The sequence below is a fragment of the Diplotaxodon limnothrissa genome, linkage group LG7 (genome assembly GCF_057381915.1).
Source record: "Diplotaxodon limnothrissa isolate DT_005_m linkage group LG7, D_limnothrissa_male_GT1.1, whole genome shotgun sequence".
Taxonomy (NCBI): Eukaryota; Metazoa; Chordata; class Actinopteri; order Cichliformes; family Cichlidae; genus Diplotaxodon; species Diplotaxodon limnothrissa.
This window is the reverse complement of record NC_140602.1, coordinates 46,453,481-46,478,718: the sequence shown is the minus strand read 5'-3', so window position 1 is coordinate 46,478,718 and position 25,238 is coordinate 46,453,481. Positions and strand designations below refer to the sequence as shown.

The 25,238-nt window shown below is 40.8% G+C and overlaps 2 protein-coding genes and 1 long non-coding RNA gene across 3 annotated transcripts; 1 reads left to right on the top strand and 2 right to left on the bottom strand.

The window, feature by feature from the left end:
* Positions 1 to 4,472: 4,472 nt before the first annotated feature.
* Positions 4,473 to 6,153, bottom strand: LOC146629005 (ATP-dependent RNA helicase DDX54-like). Its single transcript, XM_085357104.1, has 5 exons — positions 6,103 to 6,153; positions 5,426 to 5,574; positions 5,222 to 5,335; positions 4,912 to 5,132; positions 4,473 to 4,651 (listed from the first exon to the last, which is right to left on the bottom strand). Exons 1-5 carry the CDS (start codon positions 6,151 to 6,153, stop codon positions 4,473 to 4,475), a joined length of 714 nt encoding a protein of 237 aa, XP_085213230.1.
* A 2,460-nt stretch (positions 6,154 to 8,613) lies between these two features.
* On the top strand, positions 8,614 to 9,562 carry LOC146629004 (uncharacterized). Its single transcript, XR_014906350.1, has 3 exons — positions 8,614 to 8,772; positions 8,851 to 8,926; positions 9,329 to 9,562. It is a non-coding gene; the product is annotated as an uncharacterized LOC146629004 (long non-coding RNA).
* A 9,727-nt stretch (positions 9,563 to 19,289) lies between these two features.
* Positions 19,290 to 21,841, bottom strand: LOC146629003 (ATP-dependent RNA helicase DDX54-like). The gene is made up of 5 exons (XM_085357103.1): positions 21,791 to 21,841; positions 21,114 to 21,262; positions 20,910 to 21,023; positions 20,598 to 20,820; positions 19,290 to 19,334 (listed from the first exon to the last, which is right to left on the bottom strand). The coding sequence occupies exons 1-5, from the start codon at positions 21,839 to 21,841 to the stop codon at positions 19,290 to 19,292; spliced, it is 582 nt and encodes a 193-aa protein (XP_085213229.1).
* Positions 21,842 to 25,238: the final 3,397 nt, after the last annotated feature.

The window sequence follows — 25,238 nt, the reverse complement described above, 5'->3', positions numbered from 1 at the left end:
CAACAGATTGAAGAAGAGAAACTTCAACTGGAGGAGAAGTGTAGACAGATGGAAGCGCAAAATAAGAACCTGGAAGAAAGACAAAAACGCCAGCCCAACATAAATATTATTAATGAGGGTTGGGGAATCAAGTTTGGACAAGCCCGAGAGCAGATTGTCTTCCTAATTAAGGAAAACAAGCAAAAGAGCGTGGAACTAAAGGAGATGTCCAACCAGCTTAAAGACAGCAAAGCTACTGTTGAGAAGACAGAATGGGATCTCCAATATATGGACCAAATGAATCGGCTGCTCCAAACAAACTTCGATGAAGCTGTGAAAAAAAATAAAGAAATCCTCCAACAGAAGGAAGAACAGGAGAAAAGGCAAAGAGACATGGAGCACAAACTCAAAGTCACGGAGGAAAAATACAGAATGCTGAAAGAGAAGGTGGATGATACTCTGCGCCAAAACAAAGACCTTCTTCACGAGAAAAAGCAACTAGAAGGGGAAAAAGAAAAACTGGACAAACAATGCTCGCACATGCAGAAAAGGATGGAGCAAATGGCGAGAAACAACTCCGAGCTCACTAAGGGGATATTGTTGGAATACAACAACTTGAAGCGCAAACACACTGAAATGCAGGCGCAAAAGCAAGAACAAGACAACATACATGACGACCTGCAGCGTACGCTCCAAGATATCCACAAAAGAAATGAGGAGCTACAAGACATGTACAAAGAAGTACAACAAAGAAACGCAGACATGCACAAGGACAAGATAATGCAGGAGGAAACATCCAAAGAGCTCAGGGAAAAGCTTGAAGAAAAACAAGCAACGTTGGAAGAGGTGGAGAAAACGTGCAAGAAGCTTGAGAAACAAAACAAAGAAACCATCGATGAGTTGAGAACCCTCATCCTGGAAAAAAAAGCTCTTGTAGAAAACTGCATGAAAAAGAAGAACAAACGCTTCCGCTGGCCCTGGAGGAGGAACTCTACTGCTTCCTCAGCAGGTGTAGCCTCGTCTTGCTCCACCTCTGTTCACCTCCCCAACCAGTCCCGGCAGTTGACTGTCCCCTCCTGAGCCTGGTTCTGCCGGAGGTTTCTGCCCGTTTAAAGGCAGTTTTTCCTCCCCACTGTCGCCTAGTGTGTGCTCAGAGGGGATTGTTGGGGTTTTCTCTCCTCTACCTTGTTTCATTATTTACTTAACTTTTTGTGCTTACTTCATTTGACCTTGTTTCATTATTTACTTAACTTTTTGTGCTTGCTTCATTTTACCTTGTTTCATTATTTACTTGTTAACGTTTTGTTCTTACTTCATTTTACCTTGTTTCTTTATTTACTTGTTAACGTTTTGTTCTTACTTCATTTTACCTTGTTTCATTATTTACTTGTTAACGTTTTGTTCTTACTTCATTTTACCTTGTTTCATTATTTACTTGTTAACGTTTTGTTCTTACTTCATTTTACCTTGTTTCATTATTTACTTGTTGACGTTTTGTTCTTACTTCATTTTACCTTGTTTCATTATTTACTTGTTAACGTTTTGTTCTTACTTCATTTTACCTTGTTTCATTATTTACTTGTTAACGTTTTGTTCTTACTTCATTTTACCTTGTTTCATTATTTACTTGTTTAACTTTTTCTTTTTCAACTTATTCATAAAACAATAAACCAATTGAATTTATCCTTTGAGTATTTTTCATCTTTTCATCTATAACTTTTTCAAACATTCATATCTGTCGTTTATCTTCTTCTTGAAACCTCATAAATGGTGAAGGAAAAATCCTGGAACATGGTTTGAAACACTGAAATTGTTTCAGCTGAAACCGGCAAAGTCATGTATGTGTGTGTGTGTGTGTGTGTGTGTGTGTGTGTGTGTGTGTGTGTGTGTGTGTGTGTGTTACTCTGTACATGAAACAACTTTGTAGAAAACCATTTTCCTGTCGAAACATTAGCAAACACAAACAAAGTGTTATTAACAAACGAATTACTAATATCCCTCTCTATGATAGTGATTTATTTTCTTACGGGATTAAAACTGTAAATTTTACCAAACTAAAGAAAGTAATACAAAGTAATAAAACTTTTTATCATTTAGTTAAGATCCAACATCCATTCTTTTCATAGTTGGTTGCTACCACCAGAGGGCGACATGGAGTACTTTTACCCATGTAGAGAAACATAAACGCTCATATATTACACACGCACCAACATTTTACTGTCTATTACTACATCAGTCTGTTTACATTAAACTGATATTGATAAATAAACTCACAAATATAGCTTCATGAATTTGGTAACGTCCTGTAAGTCATATCGTCAAATGCTTTTGTTCTAAAATAAAAAGGCTGTTGAAATAATGATTGGTGTGGTTTTTACAGGTGAATGAGCAGCAGAATAACTACAGAGAATCTGTGAATACATGAATGACCTTTTGTAATATGCCTTTAGCCTATTAGTGCCCTGAAAGAGTGGAGATTTTACCTATTTTAGCAAAATGATCTACAAACTGTATGGGTGAATATAGGAGCTTGTTAACAGGTTAGCATGTCCAACTAACAGACAGGAAAATGAGCTATGTATTTTTTAGATATCATGTTATCAGCTGACCACTGAAAGCTCTTTCTGCATATATCTTCTACACGTTCTGTCTCTTGTCACGTGTGTGTTTATATTTAAATCATGTATGTTGATTATTTAAATATGCTTTTTCATTCATTTTTAAAAAATGTCAACAGCTGTCGTTTACAGATTCATTCTTTACTATATGCTATATATATATATGAACATGAACAAAACTGAAAACACTGGGTCACCGACCCAGGAACCCTGACAATATGTATTTTACCTGGTTAATGTGTGTGGCGGGGCGTGGTCTGCAGCGCCGCTGCAGGGGAGGCGGACGCACCTGAGCGGCACCCGCGATCACGCCTCGGCGCCTTAACGTCTGTGCTCTCTATGCTGTTGTGTTGGTATGTGTCGGGCTGTGAGCTTTAACACCGGCTGTATGCATACAGCAACCGTGTGTGAAAAGTGGTCAATAAAGAGAAGCTGTAAAGCGTGTTCATGGAAACATCGTTGGGTCTGCCGTGATATGTTTACAATGGGACTTCTGCTCCTGAATCTCTGCGCACAGCGTCTGCAAATCGGAGCTGTATGAAGTCACTTTCATCTTTACGCAGGACTGTAAGCTGTCATCTGTGAGGCGTGAGCGGTGTTTGTTTTTAACATAGTTCACGGTGGAGCTGCTGACATAATGTGGATCCGAAGATTGATAATTAGCCTACCTGGGGTTGAAAGTCTCGATAAATGCACGGCGTTTCGGCGGGTATATCGGCTTCCGCAAGTGTGACGCTTATTTTGAGCGTTCAAAAACTAATAGAATATAATTTTATATTTATATTTCATTTCAATATCACAGTAATCTTCCAATTTAGAACTACAAGTTAAAAAAGAACTAACACAAATAAAATACACTTCAGCTAATTACTTAAAAAAATAATTTATTTTCCCAAACCACGCAGAGCCGCACTAAAAGGACTAAAGAGCCGCAGGTTGCTGACCCCTGCACTAACCTATTCAGCTGCTTGTGAATGCAAATATCTAATCAGCCAATCACATGCCAGAAAAAAAAAAGGGTGATTTAAGTGACTTTGAAGGCAGCATTGCTGTTGGTGACAGATGGGCTGTTTTACGTTTTTCAGACACTCCTGATCTTCTCAAATTTTCTCAGGAATTTACAGAGAACAGTCCAAACTGAAAAGCGAAATAAACATTTCCCTGGGTAAAAATGCCTTGTTGATTGCAGAAGTCAGAGGGGCGTGGCCATGCTGAAGGCAAGAGGAATTCTAAGCCAGTTTCTCAACCCAGCCCATCTGATATCAGTAACCACAACACATTCAAAGTCAATTAAAAGTCGCCTTTCTTGCCCGTTCCGATGCTCGCTTTCAACTTTGAAATGAGACCACTTGGACAACAGTAATGATAAATAATTGCAAATAGAGCACGTTTACAGAATTTAATGTCATTTTTATAGAGCACCTCTTATTTTAAGAAAAGATGGGCGAGACGATTTTTGAAACTAACTGCAAATTAAGCACACAATATTTAATATCTGTATTTTACCATTTTGATAAGACATATTTCAGTACTCCAAAACACTTTTATTAGACTGCCAACATGCTTACAAGTAGTAAATCCAGGTTAGTGGATCATAATTAAACATCACTCTGTGGCAAACGCAGAGTTCAGCAGGCCATCAAGGAAGAAGTGACGTGCATTTCTGCAGTGTAAAGATGCACAAATGATTTTCTCCTTAATCTACAGTCACACAAAGCGCCAGGAAAATCTTTGGTGATGATCTCAGATGATTCTGACGCTTATCACCCAGTTCCTCGTGATGTCCTCCACACCATCAACCCTCTGTCCTCCTCCCAGTTTCTTCCTCAGCTTGCCTTTCTTATGGCCACCCCTTCCAAAACCTGACTTTTTAACTTATCCGAGCCACTTTTTGTTCTTGGAGCGGAGCTTCCTCATCCCCCCGCCCTGCAGGAACTGGTGCTTCTGCTTTTTCTTGCGCTGCTTCATGATCTGATCCTTTGTTTTCAGCTCCGAGCGTGCTTTGTGGTCACCGGAGCTCTGTACGTTTGGACCTCGTCGGCCACGGCCACGACCTGTGAGAGGCACGACACAACAAAGAGGTTGGAGGTTATAGCTCGCAAGGCTGGAAGAGGGACTTGAAGTATTTACCTTTAGAGTTGAGTTAAAACATGGTGGCTGATGTTCTATATTTAACAGGCAGACATGTTTGTGCTATTCATTTTGATGCCTTCCTACCTCTTGCTGGCTTCCTGCCTCCTCCGCCTGTTTCTCCATCTGATCCAGATCCTGTATCATCAATCTTGTATTTTTTCCTTCACTCCTCATAACTGACATGTTGTCAAGTGATACAACATCTTCACAGTACAGCTTAATATTGTCATAGGAGTAGAGAAGAGGGTCATTGAGAGCAGCACACAGAGAAGCTTTTTGTTGGAAGGATACAAGTTCTTCCTGTTCTTCTTGTTACTGATAACCTGACCGCTGTCTGTTTTGATCTTCTTCTTCTGGTCTTCTTTTCCCGTTTCTCTCACAAAACGCTTCCTCTTACGGTCCCTAAAAAAAGAAGGGGGAAAAAAGACTTTAAATTATAGTTTGAAATGACCATTTGGTGGATACTGAGTCAAACATAGGGAAATTTGTACCATTTCATCATTTTCTTCTGCTGGTTAAGGCGATCGCCTTCATCTCCCATGAGATCAAGGACAGCTGAAGAGGCCTGCTGTTCAAAAGCACTGCCCTCTCCACCGAGACTCAACCTGTCGACGCATAACACAGGACAAAACAGCATAAAACACAAAGCCATTCACATTTTTTAAAGAAACAGATGCAACAGTTTAATGCCTCACCCTCTCTCAGAGTCAAAGTCTTTAGGTCTGTAAGGGATATAATACTCTTCATCTTTGCCTGACTGCCTCTTTTTCTTGGTCTTTGGTCGCTCTTCGCCATCTTCCTGCTGACCTCTTCTTTTACCACCTACCACTTCTGAAAACACCCCCTGGTGGAAATAGAAAGAATTACATGGTACAAAGTGACAAAGCATGATACAGAGATCCTACTATCTTCCTCTTCTAGTTTGTATACAACATCATCTACATCAAAACTGCACTTTATTTTGCTTCTTCTTCATCAGACAGCACAAACAACTTTCTCATTTTGACTCAAATATTGGTTTTGAATGAAAATGATGAAACAATCCTGGGTGTTTATTCAACTTGTGAGCAGGTTTTCTAATCCACCGTACTATTATTATTGACACTAGTACATGTTCGTGCTGCTGGCAAACTAATACACTCAAGAACATATAGCAAAGCAAAAAAGTGAAAAGTAGGTCTTGCCTACATAAATAAACATAAGACAGTTGTGAGACTTTGACATAGTAACATCTGCAGTAATATTTACACCTGTGATGACATCTCACCAGCATTAGCCTTATTTTGAAACCAAGATTGTTTACACAGAGTTTGTAATTGCAGAGAAATGCTCCATTTATTTTGGTCATTTCATTTTTGAGCAGGAAGCTCACCTTTCTTGTTATAGCCTTTAGACGAATAGAGAGTTTTGCAATTAAATACATATTCTTTAAATAATGTTCCCTCTTATAAAAAGTAGGATAATTTAAAAAAAAATTTTAAAAAATGTATTATACCTCTATTACTTAGAAAAAAACCTGTTTTTTTTCTGTTGTCTGTTATATAACGTTAGTGATGCTCGTTTCAATTCATTTCTTAATCAGCTAAACAGGTCAGTTAAGAAACAGTCAAATATTAAGTTACATTTGAAAACGGTTTAAAAAAAAATATCCCCATTCCAAAATGTCACATGACAATCTCATTGGCTCACGGAGTTATGATGTCACTACACGATCCTTTGAAGTTTTTCCTTAAACAGGGGTGACACACAGCAGTTTTTTAGTTCGTGTCTTCGCAGCATTTGTGTTTGCAGCCTTCACACGTTCACCACAGAAACTTTTGGAAACCTTTTCAGAGTTGTCGTGTACAACCTTCAACATGTATCCAACAAGACACCAACCAAGGCAAAAAGATTACGCCGCTTCTCCTTCCTGTCGTGGCCGGCCAATTTCCCCAAATGACCTCTTAGCCGTCCAAAGGGCATTACATGACAGTAAGAAGGAAAACTACCACCTCCAGAATAAAATTCAACAGATTGAAGAAGAGAAACTTCAACTGGAGGAGAAGTGTAGACAGATGGAAGCGCAAAATAAGAACCTGGAAGAAAGACAAAAACGCCAGCCCGACATAAATATTATTAATGAGGGTTGGGGAATCAAGTTTGGACAAGCCCGAGAGCAGATTGTCTTCCTAATTAAGGAAAACAAGCAAAAGAGCGTGGAACTAAAGGAGATGTCCAACCAGCTTAAAGACAGCAAAGCTACTGTTGAGAAGACAGAATGGGATCTCCAATATATGGACCAAATGAATCGGCTGCTCCAAACAAACTTCGATGAAGCTGTGAAAAAAAATGAAGAAATCCTCCAACAGAAGGAAGAACAGGAGAAAAGGCAAAGAGACATGGAGCACAAACTCAAAGTCACGGAGGAAAAATACAGAATGCTGAAAGAGAAGGTGGATGATACTCTGCGCCAAAATAAAGACCACCTTCACGAGAAAAAGCAACTAGAAGGGGAAAAAGAAAAACTGGACAAACAATGCTCGCACATGCAGAAAAGGATGGAGCAAATGGCGAGAAACAACTCCGAGCTCACTAAGGGGATATTGTTGGAATACAACAACTTGAAGCGCAAACACACTGAAATGCAGGCGCAAAAGCAAGAACAAGACAACATACATGACGACCTGCAGCGTACGCTCCAAGATATCCACAAAAGAAATGAGGAGCTACAAGACATGTACAAAGAAGTACAACAAAGAAACGCAGACATGCACAAGGACAAGATAATGCAGGAGGAAACATCCAAAGAGCTCAGGGAAAAGCTTGAAGAAAAACAAGCAACCTTGGAAGAGGTGGAGAAAACGTGCAAGAAGCTTGAGAAACAAAACAAAGAAACCATCGATGAGTTGAGAACCCTCATCCTGGAAAAAAAAGCTCTTGTAGAAAACTGCATGAAAAAGAAGAACAAACGCTTCCGCTGGCCCTGGAGGAGGAACTCTACTGCTTCCTCAGCAGGTGTAGCCTCGTCTTGCTCCACCTCTGTTCACCTCCCCAACCAGTCCCGGCAGTTGACTGTCCCCTCCTGAGCCTGGTTCTGCCGGAGGTTTCTGCCCGTTTAAAGGCAGTTTTTCCTCCCCACTGTCGCCTAGTGCGTGCTCAGAGGGGATTGTTGGGGTTTTCTCTCCTCTACCTTGTTTCATTATTTACTTAACTTTTTGTTCTTACTTCATTTTACCTTGTTTCATTATTTACTTAACTTTTTGTGCTTACTTCATTTTACCTTGTTTCATTATTTACTTAACTTTTTGTGCTTGCTTCATTTTACCTTGTTTCATTATTTACTTGTTAACGTTTTGTTCTTACTTCATTTTACCTTGTTTCATTATTTACTTGTTGACGTTTTGTTCTTACTTCATTTTACCTTGTTTCATTATTTACTTGTTGACGTTTTGTTCTTACTTCATTTTACCTTGTTTCATTATTTACTTGTTTAACTTTTTCTTTTTCAACTTATTCATAAAACAATAAACCAATTGAATTTATCCTTTGAGTATTTTTCATCTTTTCATCTATAACTTTTTCAAACATTCATATCTGTCGTTTATCTTCTTCTTGAAACCTCATAAATGGTGAAGGAAAAATCCTGGAACATGGTTTGAAACACTGAAATTGTTTCAGCTGAAACCGGCAAAGTCATACGTGTGTGTGTGTGTGTGTGTGTGTGTTACTCTGTACATGAAACAACTTTGTAGAAAACCATTTTCCTGTCGAAACATTAGCAAACACAAACAAAGTGTTATTAACAAACGAATTACTAATATCCCTCTCTATGATAGTGATTTATTTTCTTACGGGATTAAAACTGTAAATTTTACCAAACTAAAGAAAGTAATATGTAACCCAGATCATTGTTTGAGTATGGGATTTCTGATTATTTGTGGTCACTGAACGCACCACTGTGCCGTGCGCATAGCCACTCTCTAGTCCAGCTACAGAGTTTTTCCTTCCGTTCGTCCGATGAGGCGCATGCTGCTCTCGTGCCCTCTACGAGCTGGAAATTCGGGTACAGTAGACATTTGAGTCGCTGTAAATAGTTTTAAAAACCTTTATATGTGAAGCTAATGATTTAATATGTTGTTAGGAAAAAGTCTTGTAGCAGTTACAAACGTGAAGCGGAGCTGAGTCCGACAGCATTCGCCATTACACGAACTCCTCTGGTGAGTTAGCGTGCAGCTCATGTTCGTATGAAATGTTTTGTGCCTTATACTGCAGCGAGGTATCAAATCTACCGCTGTCATGTTGTTAAGAAAGAGGCTAAATATTGTATAACGTGTGTTATTGGCTGACTGTTAGCAAGCTAGCCGTTAAGTGAGCCTAGCTAATGTCCTGAAATGGCGGCCGACACGAGGTCAGTTACAGTGTTATTATGTTATGCCTAAGAGAACAGCATTAATAAGCATTGTTAACAGCATTTGTGTTCTGTTATATTTTTATTTTGACAAACCTGTATTATTATGATGGTAAGTCTGTTAAATAAGCCATTAGTGACATGGACACTGAGTCAGTGGTACTGAGACTTATGAACATTTCAGTTAATTCTTCTGCACACTTGTGTGTAGGCTGGTTTGTTTGCCCTTTTGGTGCCCTGGATCCTACTGGATGAACTGCCTTGTGGAAGTCCTCATCTGATGACTCTGCCGAACCGTCCTGGCAAATAGATGGTCGTTGCTGGATGCTATTATTGGATGCTACACCGTTCCAACAGAGCGGTAGGAACAATTCAAAGGGCCCCAACGATGCGCTTTATTTTTCCCTGAGCTCAGGTGATTTTCTTTTGGCCAAAGGACCTTAAAGGATACATATTTGATTTTATTTATTTATTTATTTTATTTTTCTTATGACACTGAGTGGAAAGACACTACAAAAGAAGTGTTTATTATTTAAAATTGTGTCTAATAAATGTGTTTATGTTAAGTAAGTGTGGTGTCCATTGTGTGCTGGAAGCCTTATTGTTCCTGTGGTGGAGCAGCTACTACCAATCTCCTTTACGAAACTAGCTTCTGACAGGATATAGATATTTGGGATACATTTGATTTCTTGTAACCTATTTTTAGAGAAACTGTGATTCTGGGTTAAACATCGGGGTGAAATTGATGACACCGACACCTAGTGAACTGCCCAAGGTCAACAGTCCTGATTTCCACGCATTAAAGGTTTGGCGTAAGTACAGATTGCGTTACAAGTGGCGAGCCAGCCAGGAGATTGGTGAAAAGTAGCACCTTGACTTTCCAGCTCACAACATCTACCTCTTTTCCTTGACCCTATTGTGTTGGACATGGATCTTTGCAGACGTTTTGATGTAGATGGCCAGTGCTCACTTTTTGTGACTGGCATTGAAGGGATTTACACAGATGATGACATTGCTAGTGTTTTTTCAGTAAATGGTAAAGTTTCTCGGATAGTTCGAATTCCAGATGAATCAAACCAGCCAGAGGGTAGAGTCCTGATACAATATTTGTCCGATCAAGCCATTTCCAAGATCAACCCCCAGATCTTAGGCGACTTGCCGAGCCCCAAGGATCCTGCTATCGGTTGGTCTGTCAAAACCATTCGAGATGTTGCTCAGGAAGAGGTAGGCAAGGAGTTAGCTCGTAGATATTTAGAAGAACTGAAGGCTGTTGGAGATAGTGGTAAAGCAGGTTTCTTGAGTGTTATTCAGAGTGAGGTCAAAGAAGTTCGACATAACTCTGAGATTCCTGACACACGGCCACACACAGCTCAGGATGGTGACACATCCCTCCATGACATTGTAGCTAGTGATCATGATGAACCTAATCACTACACACAGACCCACAATGCACCTGATAGTGCTGTGGTGAACCCTGTTAATATCGACCGCAGTCTCCTTAACCCACCTCAGATTCAAAAAGTTGTCGTTGAGCACGTTATCAGAAATGACTCAACAGCCCCGTGGTCTACACAAACCAGACTGCGCACCTTTTCTGGCCGTGCTCCTAGGCCCAATGGTGAGGTAGACTATGAAACATGGCGCACACAAGTGGACCTTCTTGTCAGTGATTGCTCTCTTAGTGATGTGCAAAAGGTTAGGAAAATACTTGAAAGTTTGCTAAGTCCAGCAGCCGATGTTGTTAAGTTGCTTGGTGTGAGTTCACCACCCAGGGCTTATGTTAGGCAGCTCGATTCCGCTTTCAGTGTTGTAGAGGACGGAGAAGAGTTATTTGCAACCTTTCTCAGCTCCAACCAGAATAGCGGAGAAAAGCCCTCAGCATATTTGAACAGACTCCATAGCCTCCTTACTCGAGCTATTTCTAGAGGGGGAGTCTCTGTCGAAAGTTTGAGCGAACACCTACTCAGACAGTTTATTAGAGGCTGCTGGGACCAGAGTCTCATTATAGCTCTCCAACTAGAAAACAAAAAGAACAGTCCACCAACATTCCCAGATCTACTCCTTATGTTGAGGACCGAGGAAGGTCGTAGATCTGCAAAGCTAGACAGGATGAAAAAACATCTGGGTGCTACAAAAGCAGCTGTACATGCCCACTCCATTTTTGATGTACCCTCCTATGATGATGAGCCCGTTCCGACACAGACTGCAAAGCAGAGCGAAGCATCTAAGCTTGAGAGGAGAGTGGATGAGCTTTCAAAGCAGGTAGAGAAACTGAGTCAAAGGTCCAAGAATTCTCCTTTTGACAGTGAGCTTAGTGCAGCGTTAAAACAGAGGCAAGAAGAAACTGTTAAACTTGAAAGCAAAATAGATGAGTTGTCTAAACAACTCAGAGAGCTCACTCAGAACCAAAAATGTCCTAAAGAGAATAATAGTGGCAAAGACTTCCTTGCGGCAAGAAATAGCAGTGCCAGGAGACCAGTTAAGGTTCCCTCTATGCCAAAAGCATGGTTCTGCTTTAGATGTGGTGAAGATAACCACATTGCCGCTCGATGCCCAAATGAACCCAACCAGGCACTAGTCCGCCAGAAGAATGCTGAGTTAAAGGAAAAGCAAGGAAGGTTCCAAGCCCAACAGGTTACTGAGCCTTTTGCTTTAAACTTGTAGCGGCTCCTGCTGTGGGACGTCCAGGAGCTGAGACCAGCATTAGTCCCGCCTCAAGTGATCAAAGAATTGGTGTTCAGAGCAAAATAAAGACCCAGACAACGGTTCAAGATTTCAGTTCCCAATCCCGCTTGCCACCCGGTCTGATAGGTCCTCGTTGTTCAGCTTCTGTTTTGGTTGAGGGTGTGCAATGCAACTCTATCATGGATAGTGGTTCACAAGTCACTACAATCTCCGAATCATTTCACAAGGATAAGCTGGCACATCTCCCCATTCAGCCCATTCAAGCATTGCTTGAGATTGAGGGTGCAGGTGGACAGCACGTTCCCTACCTTGGTTATGTTGAGACCCACGTCACTTTTCCTCAAAACATTACAGGCAAAGAGGAAGAATTGGTTGTTTTGGCTCTTGTTGTGCCTGAGTGCCATTTTAACAGCAGAATACCAGTTTTGATTGGTACCAATGCACTGTTAAGACTCCATGATAAGTTATCTGAACGTGACGGTCCAGATTTCCTTCACAGACTGTGTTCCAGAGATGTAGCACTGGTTCTCCAGCACTTGGCTAAACAAATGGATGATTGCCACATACACCCAGTGAGGTTGCACGGGAAAGTACCAGTCACCATCCCTGCCAACCACAAGTGCTGTTTAATGGGCGATGTTAGGCTGAGAAAGAACACTCCTAACGTAAGTTTCGTCCTTGAACCAAATGAACACGACAAGTTACCTGGTGGTTTATTTCTTGAAACTGCTTTGATAGACATCCCTTACAAAGCTAAGAGTAAGGTTCCAGTCGTCTTGCAGAACTTGAGTGGGCATAGTATTGTATTGCAACCAGGAAGTACAGTTGCCCAGGTATGTGTAGCCCAGCACATTTCACCCCTGGTGCCTGTTTCAAATGCTTCTTCTCATGACAAGTTTGATGGAGAGAAGCTTAAGTTTAATCTTGATGAGTCACCCATCTCTGAAGAATGGAAAGAGCGCATCACCACCAAGCTCAAGTCTATTTCAGAAGTGTTTGCGGTTGATGATCTGTCTTATGGTCACACCACTGTGGTAAAACACCACATTCGGCTGAACGATGACACGCCGTTTAAGGAACGGTCGAGGCCCATCCATCCAAGTGACAGAGAAGCTGTCAAGCAACACCTCAAAGAACTGCTTAATGCAGGGGTTATTAGGGAGTCAGAGAGCCCCTACGCATCTCCAATAGTAGTTGTGCGTAAAAAGGATGGTTCAATCAGGTTGTGCGTTGATTACCGCAAGTTGAACGCACGGACCATTAGGGATGCTTATGCCCTCCCAAACATTGAGGAGACCTTCACGGCCCTTAGTGGTGCCAAGTGGTTCTCGGTCATGGACCTCAAATCAGGCTATTATCAGGTTGAGATGGCCGAGGAAGATAAAGCTAAAACTGCTTTTGTCTGTCCTCTTGGGTTTTATGAGTTTAATCGCCTGCCTCAGGGCGTTACAAATGCCCCAAGTACGTTTCAACGACTGATGGAGAAGTGTGTTGGGGATTTGAACTTGAGTGAGGTACTTGTGTTTTTGGATGATCTGATTGTGTTTTCAGACACCCTGGAGGAACATGAGGTGAGACTCATGAGGGTGCTGAACCGGTTGAGGGACTTTGGGTTGAAGCTGTCCCCAGAAAAATGTCATTTCTTTAGGCCCTCGGTGAAGTACCTTGGCCATGTGGTTGATGCCCAAGGAGTTCACACAGATCCTGATAAGATCTCAGCTTTGAAAACATGGCCTCGTCCTACAAACAAGAGAGAGTTAAAATGTTTCCTAGGCTTTGCCGGTTATTACCGGAGATTCATTGATGGATACTCAAAGATCGCAAAGCCTTTAAATAGTCTCACGGCTGGTTACTACTCACCCAAAAAGAGGGGTAAAGTGTATCTTGGAGAACATTTCAAACAACCATCAAACATTAACTTACCTTTTGGAGAGGAGTGGACACCTGAATGTGAAAATGCGTTTAAGACTTTGATTGAGAGACTGACATCGGCACCTGTCCTTGCTTTTGCCAACCCACAGCTACCATATGTCCTGCACACTGATGCCAGTCGTGAAGGCTTGGGTGCAGCGCTCTACCAAGAGCAGGACGGGAAGCTGAGAGCTATGGCTTATGCAAGCAGAGGACTTTCCAAAAGTGAGAGAAACTATCCCACTCACAAGCTTGAATTTCTAGCTTTGAAGTGGGCAGTTTGTGAGAAGTTTAACAGCTACCTTTATGGCGCTAACTTCACCATTGTGACGGATAACAATCCTCTCACGTATGTACTGACATCTGCAAAGTTAGATGCTGCTGGTCATCGCTGGTTAGCTGCGCTGTCTACTTATCAGTTCACCGTTAAGTACAGGGCCGGTCATGCCAATCGCGATGCAGATGGGCTGTCCCGACGACCACAAGCTCCTCCTTTTGAAGATGAGGATTTCATCAAAGAAAGGGAGAGAGTTGATGACATGAAAAACCGTCTTCTAGAGGTGAGCGACGAGATGAGTCACGAGGTGGTATCTGCCTTATGTCAACGCCATCTTGTGGTGTCAAAGATCGAGCACTGTTCAAATCTAGAACAACCTTTGGCTGTAGAGTCTCTTGCTGTTGATCCCTCAACAGTTGCGGATGTATTTGGAGAAGACACATTACCATCTATGACAAGCTCTGACTGGTATAAAGCTCAGAGGGATGACCCGGTTGTCTCACGTGTCATTACCTTCGTTGAAAGAGCTCAAAAGCCCAGCTTCAGAGAAACAAACCTTGAAGTTCCTGATGTTAGGCTCCTTCTCAAGGAGTGGAGAAGACTCGAAATGAGAGATGGAGTATTGTACAGGAAATGGACAAATAGAGACAACACTGTATGGCAGTTAGTCCTACCTGAACAGTTCAGAGGGAAAGCGTTGCGTGGAGTGCATGATGAAGTTGGTCATCTTGGTTTTGAACGAGCACTGCATCTTGCCCGTTCCAGATTCTATTGGCCAATGATGACAAAGTCTGTAGAAGAGAAGTGCAGACAGTGTCCACGCTGTGTCAGGAGGAAAGCAGTGCCTCAGAAGGCAGCGCCTCTTGAAAATATTATAGCAACTTACCCGCTTGAACTCGTCTGTATGGACTATTTGTCAGTTGAGCCAGACAACAGAGACACCCGGAACATATTAGTTATCACTGACCATTTTACAAAGTTTGCTGTGGCAGTGCCAACTAAAGATCAGAAGTCCAGGACCATTGCAAAAGCTCTGTGGGAGAACTTCATAGTTCATTATGGGTTTCCCAGTCGTCTACTCAGTGATCAGGGTAGAGACTTTGAATCTCACACAATCAAAGAGCTATGTGCTTTGATAGGAGCAGACAAAATCCGCACTACACCTTATCATCCTCGCGGAAACCCGGTGGAAAGGTTTAACCGGACGCTTCTTGATATGTTGGGTACGTTGGAAGAGGAAGACAAATCTCACTGGAGGGACTTTGTTAAACCCTTAGTTCATGCGTATAACTGCACGAGGAACGACACAACTGGTTTCTCTCCTTATGAACTGATGTTTGGCAGACAACCCCGACTACCCATTGATTTAGTCTTAGGTATCCAACCTGAAAATGCCAACCATAAGTCTCATTCAGAGTATGTGAACAACCTTCGTCAACGTCTGGAGGAGAGCTACACTCTAGCTGCAAAAAACTCCCAGAAGATCGGAGAAAGGAATAAAGTTAGGTTTGACAAGAGGATTAGAGTGGCCGAGCTCTGTGCAGGTGACAGGGTTTTGGTTAGGAACATGAGTATCAGAGGTAAACACAAAATCTCAGACAGGTGGGAACAGAAAGTACATGTTGTGGTTAAACGAATCAATGATGGCCCTGTCTATGTTGTGGAACCCGAGTTGGGAGACGGACCAAAACGCACCTTACACAGGGATCTCCTTCTACCGTGTGGGTTCTTACCTGTGGAAGAAATAGCAGGGAGCAGATCTCATGGGTCCTCTAAAGGGAAGAAACTGAGAAACAAAGCCGAAAGAGAAGTACAATCTTCTGATGACCCTGATGGTCAGGAAGATGAGGTATACAGTGATGAGGACGAAGTGTATCCAGCTTTTGTGGTTCCAGAAATAATAACCAGAGGTCCTTTTATCCAGACTGAAAGGCAGGTTATCACACCTCAGCTGTCCACTGGGGATGTGCATTCTAGTTTGCCCCGTGCAGAGCCACAAGACGAGTCACACGCACGAGAAACACCCAGTCATGTTTCTGAACCTGAGCCTTTGTTACACTCAGAAAGCAATGAGGTGACCACATCTCCCATTCCATCTGATGAAGGTCCAGGTTGGGTTGTTATTGACATTCCTGAACAAACAGAACCTGTTGAAATGAATCAAGAAAGCAGCGACACTGCTGAGCGGAGTTTAGAGCCAGAGACAGTAGAGTTGCGGCGTTCTGGGAGAGAGAGACGCCAACCTCGTAAACTAACTTATGATGAGTTAGGTGAGCCTTTAATTTTGGCTCTCAGTTCCTTTTTGTCAGAGTTTCGCAATTGTATTCTCTCAGAGCACTTTCCTTCACACACCTGTTAAGTCAAGTGTGCATGCAGAGACTCATGCACTTTAGAGGGGGAGAGTGTAACCCAGATCATTGTTTGAGTATGGGATTTCTGATTATTTGTGGTCACTGAACGCACCACTGTGCCGTGCGCATAGCCACTCTCTAGTCCAGCTACAGAGTTTTTCCTTCCGTTCGTCCGATGAGGCGCATGCTGCTCTCGTGCCCTCTACGAGCTGGAAATTCGGGTACAGTAGACATTTGAGTCGCTGTAAATAGTTTTAAAAACCTTTATATGTGAAGCTAATGATTTAATATGTTGTTAGGAAAAAGTCTTGTAGCAGTTACAAACGTGAAGCGGAGCTGAGTCCGACAGCATTCGCCATTACACGAACTCCTCTGGTGAGTTAGCGTGCAGCTCATGTTCGTATGAAATGTTTTGTGCCTTATACTGCAGCGAGGTATCAAATCTACCGCTGTCATGTTGTTAAGAAAGAGGCTAAATATTGTATAACGTGTGTTATTGGCTGACTGTTAGCAAGCTAGCCGTTAAGTGAGCCTAGCTAATGTCCTGAAATGGCGGCCGACACGAGGTCAGTTACAGTGTTATTATGTTATGCCTAAGAGAACAGCATTAATAAGCATTGTTAACAGCATTTGTGTTCTGTTATATTTTTATTTTGACAAACCTGTATTATTATGATGGTAAGTCTGTTAAATAAGCCATTAGTGACATGGACACTGAGTCAGTGGTACTGAGACTTATGAACATTTCAGTTAATTCTTCTGCACACTTGTGTGTAGGCTGGTTTGTTTGCCCTTTTGGTGCCCTGGATCCTACTGGATGAACTGCCTTGTGGAAGTCCTCATCTGATGACTCTGCCGAACCGTCCTGGCAAATAGATGGTCGTTGCTGGATGCTATTATTGGATGCTACACCGTTCCAACAGAGCGGTAGGAACAATTCAAAGGGCCCCAACGATGCGCTTTATTTTTCCCTGAGCTCAGGTGATTTTCTTTTGGCCAAAGGACCTTAAAGGATACATATTTGATTTTATTTATTTATTTATTTTATTTTTCTTATGACACTGAGTGGAAAGACACTACAAAAGAAGTGTTTATTATTTAAAATTGTGTCTAATAAATGTGTTTATGTTAAGTAAGTGTGGTGTCCATTGTGTGCTGGAAGCCTTATTGTTCCTGTGGTGGAGCAGCTACTACCAATCTCCTTTACGAAACTAGCTTCTGACAGGATATAGATATTTGGGATACATTTGATTTCTTGTAACCTATTTTTAGAGAAACTGTGATTCTGGGTTAAACATCGGGGTGAAATTGATGACACCGACACCTAGTGAACTGCCCAAGGTCAACAGTCCTGATTTCCACGCATTAAAGGTTTGGCGTAAGTACAGATTGCGTTACAAATACAAAGTAATAAAACTTTTTATCATTTAGTTAAGATCCAACATCCATTCTTTTCATAGTTGGTTGCTACCACCAGAGGGCGACATGGAGTACTTTTACCCATGTAGAGAAACATAAACGCTCATATATTACACACGCACCAACATTTTACTGTCTATTACTACATCAGTCTGTTTACATTAAACTGATATTGATAAATAAACTCACAAATATAGCTTCATGAATTTGGTAACGTCCTGTAAGTCATATCGTCAAATGCTTTTGTTCCAAAATAAAAAGGCTGTTGAAATAATGATTGGTGTGGTTTTTACAGGTGAATGAGCAGCAGAATAACTACAGAGAATCTGTGAATACATGAATGACCTTTTGTAATATGCCTTTAGCCTATTAGTGCCCTGAAAGAGTGGAGATTTTACCTATTTTAGCAAAATGATCTACAAACTGTATGGGTGAATATAGGAGCTTGTTAACAGGTTAGCATGTCCAACTAACAGACAGGAAAATGAGCTATGTATTTTTTAGATATCATGTTATCAGCTGACCACTGAAAGCTCTTTCTGCATATATCTTCTACACGTTCTGTCTCTTGTCACGTGTGTGTTTATATTTAAATCATGTATGTTGATTATTTAAATATGCTTTTTCATTCATTTTTAAAAAATGTCAACAGCTGTCGTTTACAGATTCATTCTTTACTATATGCTATATATATATATGAACATGAACAAAACTGAAAACACTGGGTCACCGACCCAGGAACCCTGACAATATGTATTTTACCTGGTTAATGTGTGTGGCGGGGCGTGGTCTGCAGCGCCGCTGCAGGGGAGGCGGACGCACCTGAGCGGCACCCGCGATCACGCCTCGGCGCCTTAACGTCTGTGCTCTCTATGCTGTTGTGTTGGTATGTGTCGGGCTGTGAGCTTTAACACCGGCTGTATGCATACAGCAACCGTGTGTGAAAAGTGGTCAATAAAGAGAAGCTGTAAAGCGTGTTCATGGAAACATCGTTGGGTCTGCCGTGATATGTTTACAATGGGACTTCTGCTCCTGAATCTCTGCGCACAGCGTCTGCAAATCGGAGCTGTATGAAGTCACTTTCATCTTTACGCAGGACTGTAAGCTGTCATCTGTGAGGCGTGAGCGGTGTTTGTTTTTAACATAGTTCACGGTGGAGCTGCTGACATAATGTGGATCCGAAGATTGATAATTAGCCTACCTGGGGTTGAAAGTCTCGATAAATGCACGGCGTTTCGGCGGGTATATCGGCTTCCGCAAGTGTGACGCTTATTTTGAGCGTTCAAAAACTAATAGAATATAATTTTATATTTATATTTCATTTCAATATCACAGTAATCTTCCAATTTAGAACTACAAGTTAAAAAAGAACTAACACAAATAAAATACACTTCAGCTAATTACTTAAAAAAATAATTTATTTTCCCAAACCACGCAGAGCCGCACTAAAAGGACTAAAGAGCCGCAGGTTGCTGACCCCTGCACTAACCTATTCAGCTGCTTGTGAATGCAAATATCTAATCAGCCAATCACATGCCAGAAAAAAAAAAGGGTGATTTAAGTGACTTTGAAGGCAGCATTGCTGTTGGTGACAGATGGGCTGTTTTACGTTTTTCAGACACTCCTGATCTTCTCAAATTTTCTCAGGAATTTACAGAGAACAGTCCAAACTGAAAAGCGAAATAAACATTTCCCTGGGTAAAAATGCCTTGTTGATTGCAGAAGTCAGAGGGGCGTGGCCATGCTGAAGGCAAGAGGAATTCTAAGCCAGTTTCTCAACCCAGCCCATCTGATATCAGTAACCACAACACATTCAAAGTCAATTAAAAGTCGCCTTTCTTGCCCGTTCCGATGCTCGCTTTCAACTTTGAAATGAGACCACTTGGACAACAGTAATGATAAATAATTGCAAATAGAGCACGTTTACAGAATTTAATGTCATTTTTATAGAGCACCTCTTATTTTAAGAAAAGATGGGCGAGACGATTTTTGAAACTAACTGCAAATTAAGCACACAATATTTAATATCTGTATTTTACCATTTTGATAAGACATATTTCAGTACTCCAAAACACTTTTATTAGACTGCCAACATGCTTACAAGTAGTAAATCCAGGTTAGTGGATCATAATTAAACATAACTCTGTGGCAAACGCAGAGTTCAGCAGGCCATCAAGGAAGAAGTGACGTGCATTTCTGCAGTGTAAAGATTCACAAATGATTTTCTCCTTAATCTACAGTCACACAAAGCGCCAGGAAAATCTTTGGTGATGTTCTCAGATGATTCTGACGCTTATCACCCAGTTCCTCGTGATGTCCTCCACACCATCAACCCTCTGTCCTCCTCCCAGTTTCTTCCTCAGCTTGCCTTTCTTATGGCCACCCCTTCCAAAACCTGACTTTTTAACTTCTCCGAGCCACTTTTTGTTCTTGGAGCGGAGCTTCCTCATCCCCCCGCCCTGCAGGAACTGGTGCTTCTGCTTTTTCTTGCGCTGCTTCATGATCTGATCCTTTGTTTTCAGCTCCGAGCGTGCTTTGTGGTCACCGGAGCTCTGTACGTTTGGACCTCGTCGGCCACGGCCACGACCTGGGAGAGGCACGACACAACAAAGAGGTTGGAGGTTATAGCTCGCAAGGCTGGAAGAGGGACTTGAAGTATTTACCTTTAGAGTTGAGTTAAAACATGGTGGCTGATGGTCTATATTTAACATGTTTGTGCTATTCATTTTGATGCCTTCCTACCTCTTGCTGGCTTCCTGCCTCCTCCGCCTGTTTCTCCATCTGATCCAGATCCTGTATCATCAATCTTGTATTTTTTCCTTCACTCCTCATAACTGACATGTTGTCAAGTGATACAACATCTTCACAGTACAGCTTAATATTGTCATAGGAGTAGAGAAGAGGGTCATTGAGAGCAGCACACAGAGAAGCTTTTTGTTGGAAGGATACAAGTTCTTCCTGTTCTTCTTGTTACTGATAACCTGACCGCTGTCTGTTTTGATCTTCTTCTTCTGGTCTTCTTTTCCCGTTTCTCTCACAAAACGCTTCCTCTTACGGTCCCTAAAAAAAGAAGGGGGAAAAAAGACTTTAAATTATAGTTTGAAATGACCATTTGGTGGATACTGAGTCAAACATAGGGAAATTTGTACCATTTCATCATTTTCTTCTGCTGGTTAAGGCGATCGCCTTCATCTCCCATGAGATCAAGGACAGCTGAAGAGGCCTGCTGTTCAAAAGCACTGCCCTCTCCACCGAGACTCAACCTGTCGACGCATAATACAGGACAAAACAGCATAAAACACAAAGCCATTCACATTTTTTAAAGAAACAGATGCAACAGTTTAATGCCTCACCCTCTCTCAGAGTCAAAGTCTTTAGGTCTGTAAGGGATATAATACTCTTCATCTTTGCCTGACTGCCTCTTTTTCTTGGTCTTTGGTCGCTCTTCGCCATCTTCCTGCTGACCTCTTCTTTTACCACCTACCACTTCTGAAAACACCCCCTGGTGGAAATAGAAAGAATTACATGGTACAAAGTGACAAAGCATGATACAGAGATCCTACTATCTTCCTCTTCTAGTTTGTATACAACATCATCTACATCAAAACTGCACTTTATTTTGCTTCTTCTTCATCAGACAGCACAAACAACTTTCTCATTTTGACTCAAATATTGGTTTTGAATGAAAATGATGAAACAATCCTGGGTGTTTATTCAACTTGTGAGCAGGTTTTCTAATCCACCGTACTATTATTATTGACACTAGTACATGTTCGTGCTGCTGGCAAACTAATACACTCAAGAACATATAGCAAAGCAAAAAAGTGAAAAGTAGGTCTTGCCTACATAAATAAACATAAGACAGTTGTGAAACTTTGACATAGTAACATCTGCAGTAATATTTACACCTGTGATGACATCTCACCAGCATTAGCCTTATTTTGAAACCAAGATTGTTTACACAGACTTTGTAATTGCAGAGAAATGCTCCATTTATTTTGGTCATTTCATTTTTGAGCAGGAAGCTCACCTTTCTTGTTATAGCCTTTAGACGAATAGAGAGTTTTCCAATTAAATACATATTCTTTAAATAATGTTCCCTCTTATAAAAAGTAGGATAATTTAAAAAAAAATTTTAAAAAATGTATTATACCTCTATTACTTAGAAAAAAACCTGTTTTTTTTCTGTTGTCTGTTATATAACGTTAGTGATGCTCGTTTCAATTCATTTCTTAATCAGCTAAACAGGTCAGTTAAGAAACAGTCAAATATTAAGTTACATTTGAAAACGGTTTAAAAAAAAAATCCCCATTCCAAAATGTCACATGACAATCTCATTGGCTCACGGAGTTATGATGTCACTACACGATCCTTTGAAGTTTTTCCTTAAACAGGGGTGACACACAGCAGTTTTTTAGTTCGTGTCTTCGCAGCATTTGTGTTTGCAGCCTTCACACGTTCACCACAGAAACTTTTGGAAACCTTTTCAGAGTTGTCGTGTACAACCTTCAACATGTATCCAACAAGACACCAACCAAGGCAAAAAGATTACGCCGCTTCTCCTTCCTGTCGTGGCCGGCCAATTTCCCCAAATGACCTCTTAGCCGTCCAAAGGGCATTACATGACAGTAAGAAGGAAAACTACCACCTCCAGAATAAAATTCAACAGATTGAAGAAGAGAAACTTCAACTGGAGGAGAAGTGTAGACAGATGGAAGCGCAAAATAAGAACCTGGAAGAAAGACAAAAACGCCAGCCCGACATAAATATTATTAATGAGGGTTGGGGAATCAAGTTTGGACAAGCCCGAGAGCAGATTGTCTTCCTAATTAAGGAAAACAAGCAAAAGAGCGTGGAACTAAAGGAGATGTCCAACCAGCTTAAAGACAGCAAAGCTACTGTTGAGAAGACAGAATGGGATCTCCAATATATGGACCAAATGAATCGGCTGCTCCAAACAAACTTCGATGAAGCTGTGAAAAAAAATAAAGAAATCCTCCAACAGAAGGAAGAACAGGAGAAAAGGCAAAGAGACATGGAGCACAAACTCAAAGTCACGGAGGAAAAATACAGAATGCTGAAAGAGAAGGTGGATGATACTCTGCGCCAAAATAAAGACCACCTTCACGAGAAAAAGCAACTAGAAGGGGAAAAAGAAAAACTGGACAAACAATGCTCGCACATGCAGAAAAGGATGGAGCAAATGGCGAGAAACAACTCCGAGCTCACTAAGGGGATATTGTTGGAATACAACAACTTGAAGCGCAAACACACTGAAATGCAGGCGCAAAAGCAAGAACAAGACAACATACATGACGACCTGCAGCGTACGCTCCAAGATATCCACAAAAGAAATGAGGAGCTACAAGACATGTACAAAGAAGTACAACAAAGAAACGCAGACATGCACAAGGACAAGATAATGCAGGAGGAAACATCCAAAGAGCTCAGGGAAAAGCTTGAAGAAAAACAAGCAACGTTGGAAGAGGTGGAGAAAACGTGCAAGAAGCTTGAGAAACAAAACAAAGAAACCATCGATGAGTTGAGAACCCTCATCCTGGAAAAAAAAGCTCTTGTAGAAAACTGCATGAAAAAGAAGAACAAACGCTTCCGCTGGCCCTGGAGGAGGAACTCTACTGCTTCCTCAGCAGGTGTAGCCTCGTCTTGCTCCACCTCTGTTCACCTCCCCAACCAGTCCCGGCAGTTGACTGTCCCCTCCTGAGCCTGGTTCTGCCGGAGGTTTCTGCCCGTTTAAAGGCAGTTTTTCCTCCCCACTGTCGCCTAGTGCGTGCTCAGAGGGGATTGTTGGGGTTTTCTCTCCTCTACCTTGTTTCATTATTTACTTAACTTTTTGTTCTTACTTCATTTTACCTTGTTTCATTATTTACTTAACTTTTTGTGCTTGCTTCATTTTACCTTGTTTCATTATTTACTTGTTAACGTTTTGTTCTTACTTCATTTTACCTTGTTTCATTATTTACTTGTTAACGTTTTGTTCTTACTTCATTTTACCTTGTTTCATTATTTACTTGTTAACGTTTTGTTCTTACTTCATTTTACCTTGTTTCATTATTTACTTGTTGACGTTTTGTTCTTACTTCATTTTACCTTGTTTCATTATTTACTTGTTGACGTTTTGTTCTTACTTCATTTTACCTTGTTTCATTATTTACTTGTTAACGTTTTGTTCTTACTTCATTTTACCTTGTTTCATTATTTACTTGTTGACGTTTTGTTCTTACTTCATTTTACCTTGTTTCATTATTTACTTGTTTAACTTTTTCTTTTTCAACTTATTCATAAAACAATAAACCAATTGAATTTATCCTTTGAGTATTTTTCATCTTTTCATCTATAACTTTTTCAAACATTCATATCTGTCGTTTATCTTCTTCTTGAAACCTCATAAATGGTGAAGGAAAAATCCTGGAACATGGTTTGAAACACTGAAATTGTTTCAGCTGAAACCGGCAAAGTCATGTATGTGTGTGTGTGTGTGTGTGTGTGTGTGTGTGTGTGTGTGTGTGTGTGTGTGTGTGTGTGTGTGTGTGTGTGTGTGTTACTCTGTACATGAAACAACTTTGTAGAAAACCATTTTCCTGTCGAAACATTAGCAAACACAAACAAAGTGTTATTAACAAACGAATTACTAATATCCCTCTCTATGATAGTGATTTATTTTCTTACGGGATTAAAACTGTAAATTTTACCAAACTAAAGAAAGTAATACAAAGTAATAAAACTTTTTATCATTTAGTTAAGATCCAACATCCATTCTTTTCATAGTTGGTTGCTACCACCAGAGGGCGACATGGAGTACTTTTACCCATGTAGAGAAACATAAACGCTCATATATTACACACGCACCAACATTTTACTGTCTATTACTACATCAGTCTGTTTACATTAAACTGATATTGATAAATAAACTCACAAATATAGCTTCATGAATTTGGTAACGTCCTGTAAGTCATATCGTCAAATGCTTTTGTTCCAAAATAAAAAGGCTGTTGAAATAATGATTGGTGTGGTTTTTACAGGTGAATGAGCAGCAGAATAACTACAGAGAATCTGTGAATACATGAATGACCTTTTGTAATATGCCTTTAGCCTATTAGTGCCCTGAAAGAGTGGAGATTTTACCTATTTTAGCAAAATGATCTACAAACTGTATGGGTGAATATAGGAGCTTGTTAACAGGTTAGCATGTCCAACTAACAGACAGGAAAATGAGCTATGTATTTTTTAGATATCATGTTATCAGCTGACCACTGAAAGCTCTTTCTGCATATATCTTCTACACGTTCTGTCTCTTGTCACGTGTGTGTTTATATTTAAATCATGTATGTTGATTATTTAAATATGCTTTTTCATTCATTTTTAAAAAATGTCAACAGCTGTCGTTTACAGATTCATTCTTTACTATATGCTATATATATATATGAACATGAACAAAACTGAAAACACTGGGTCACCGA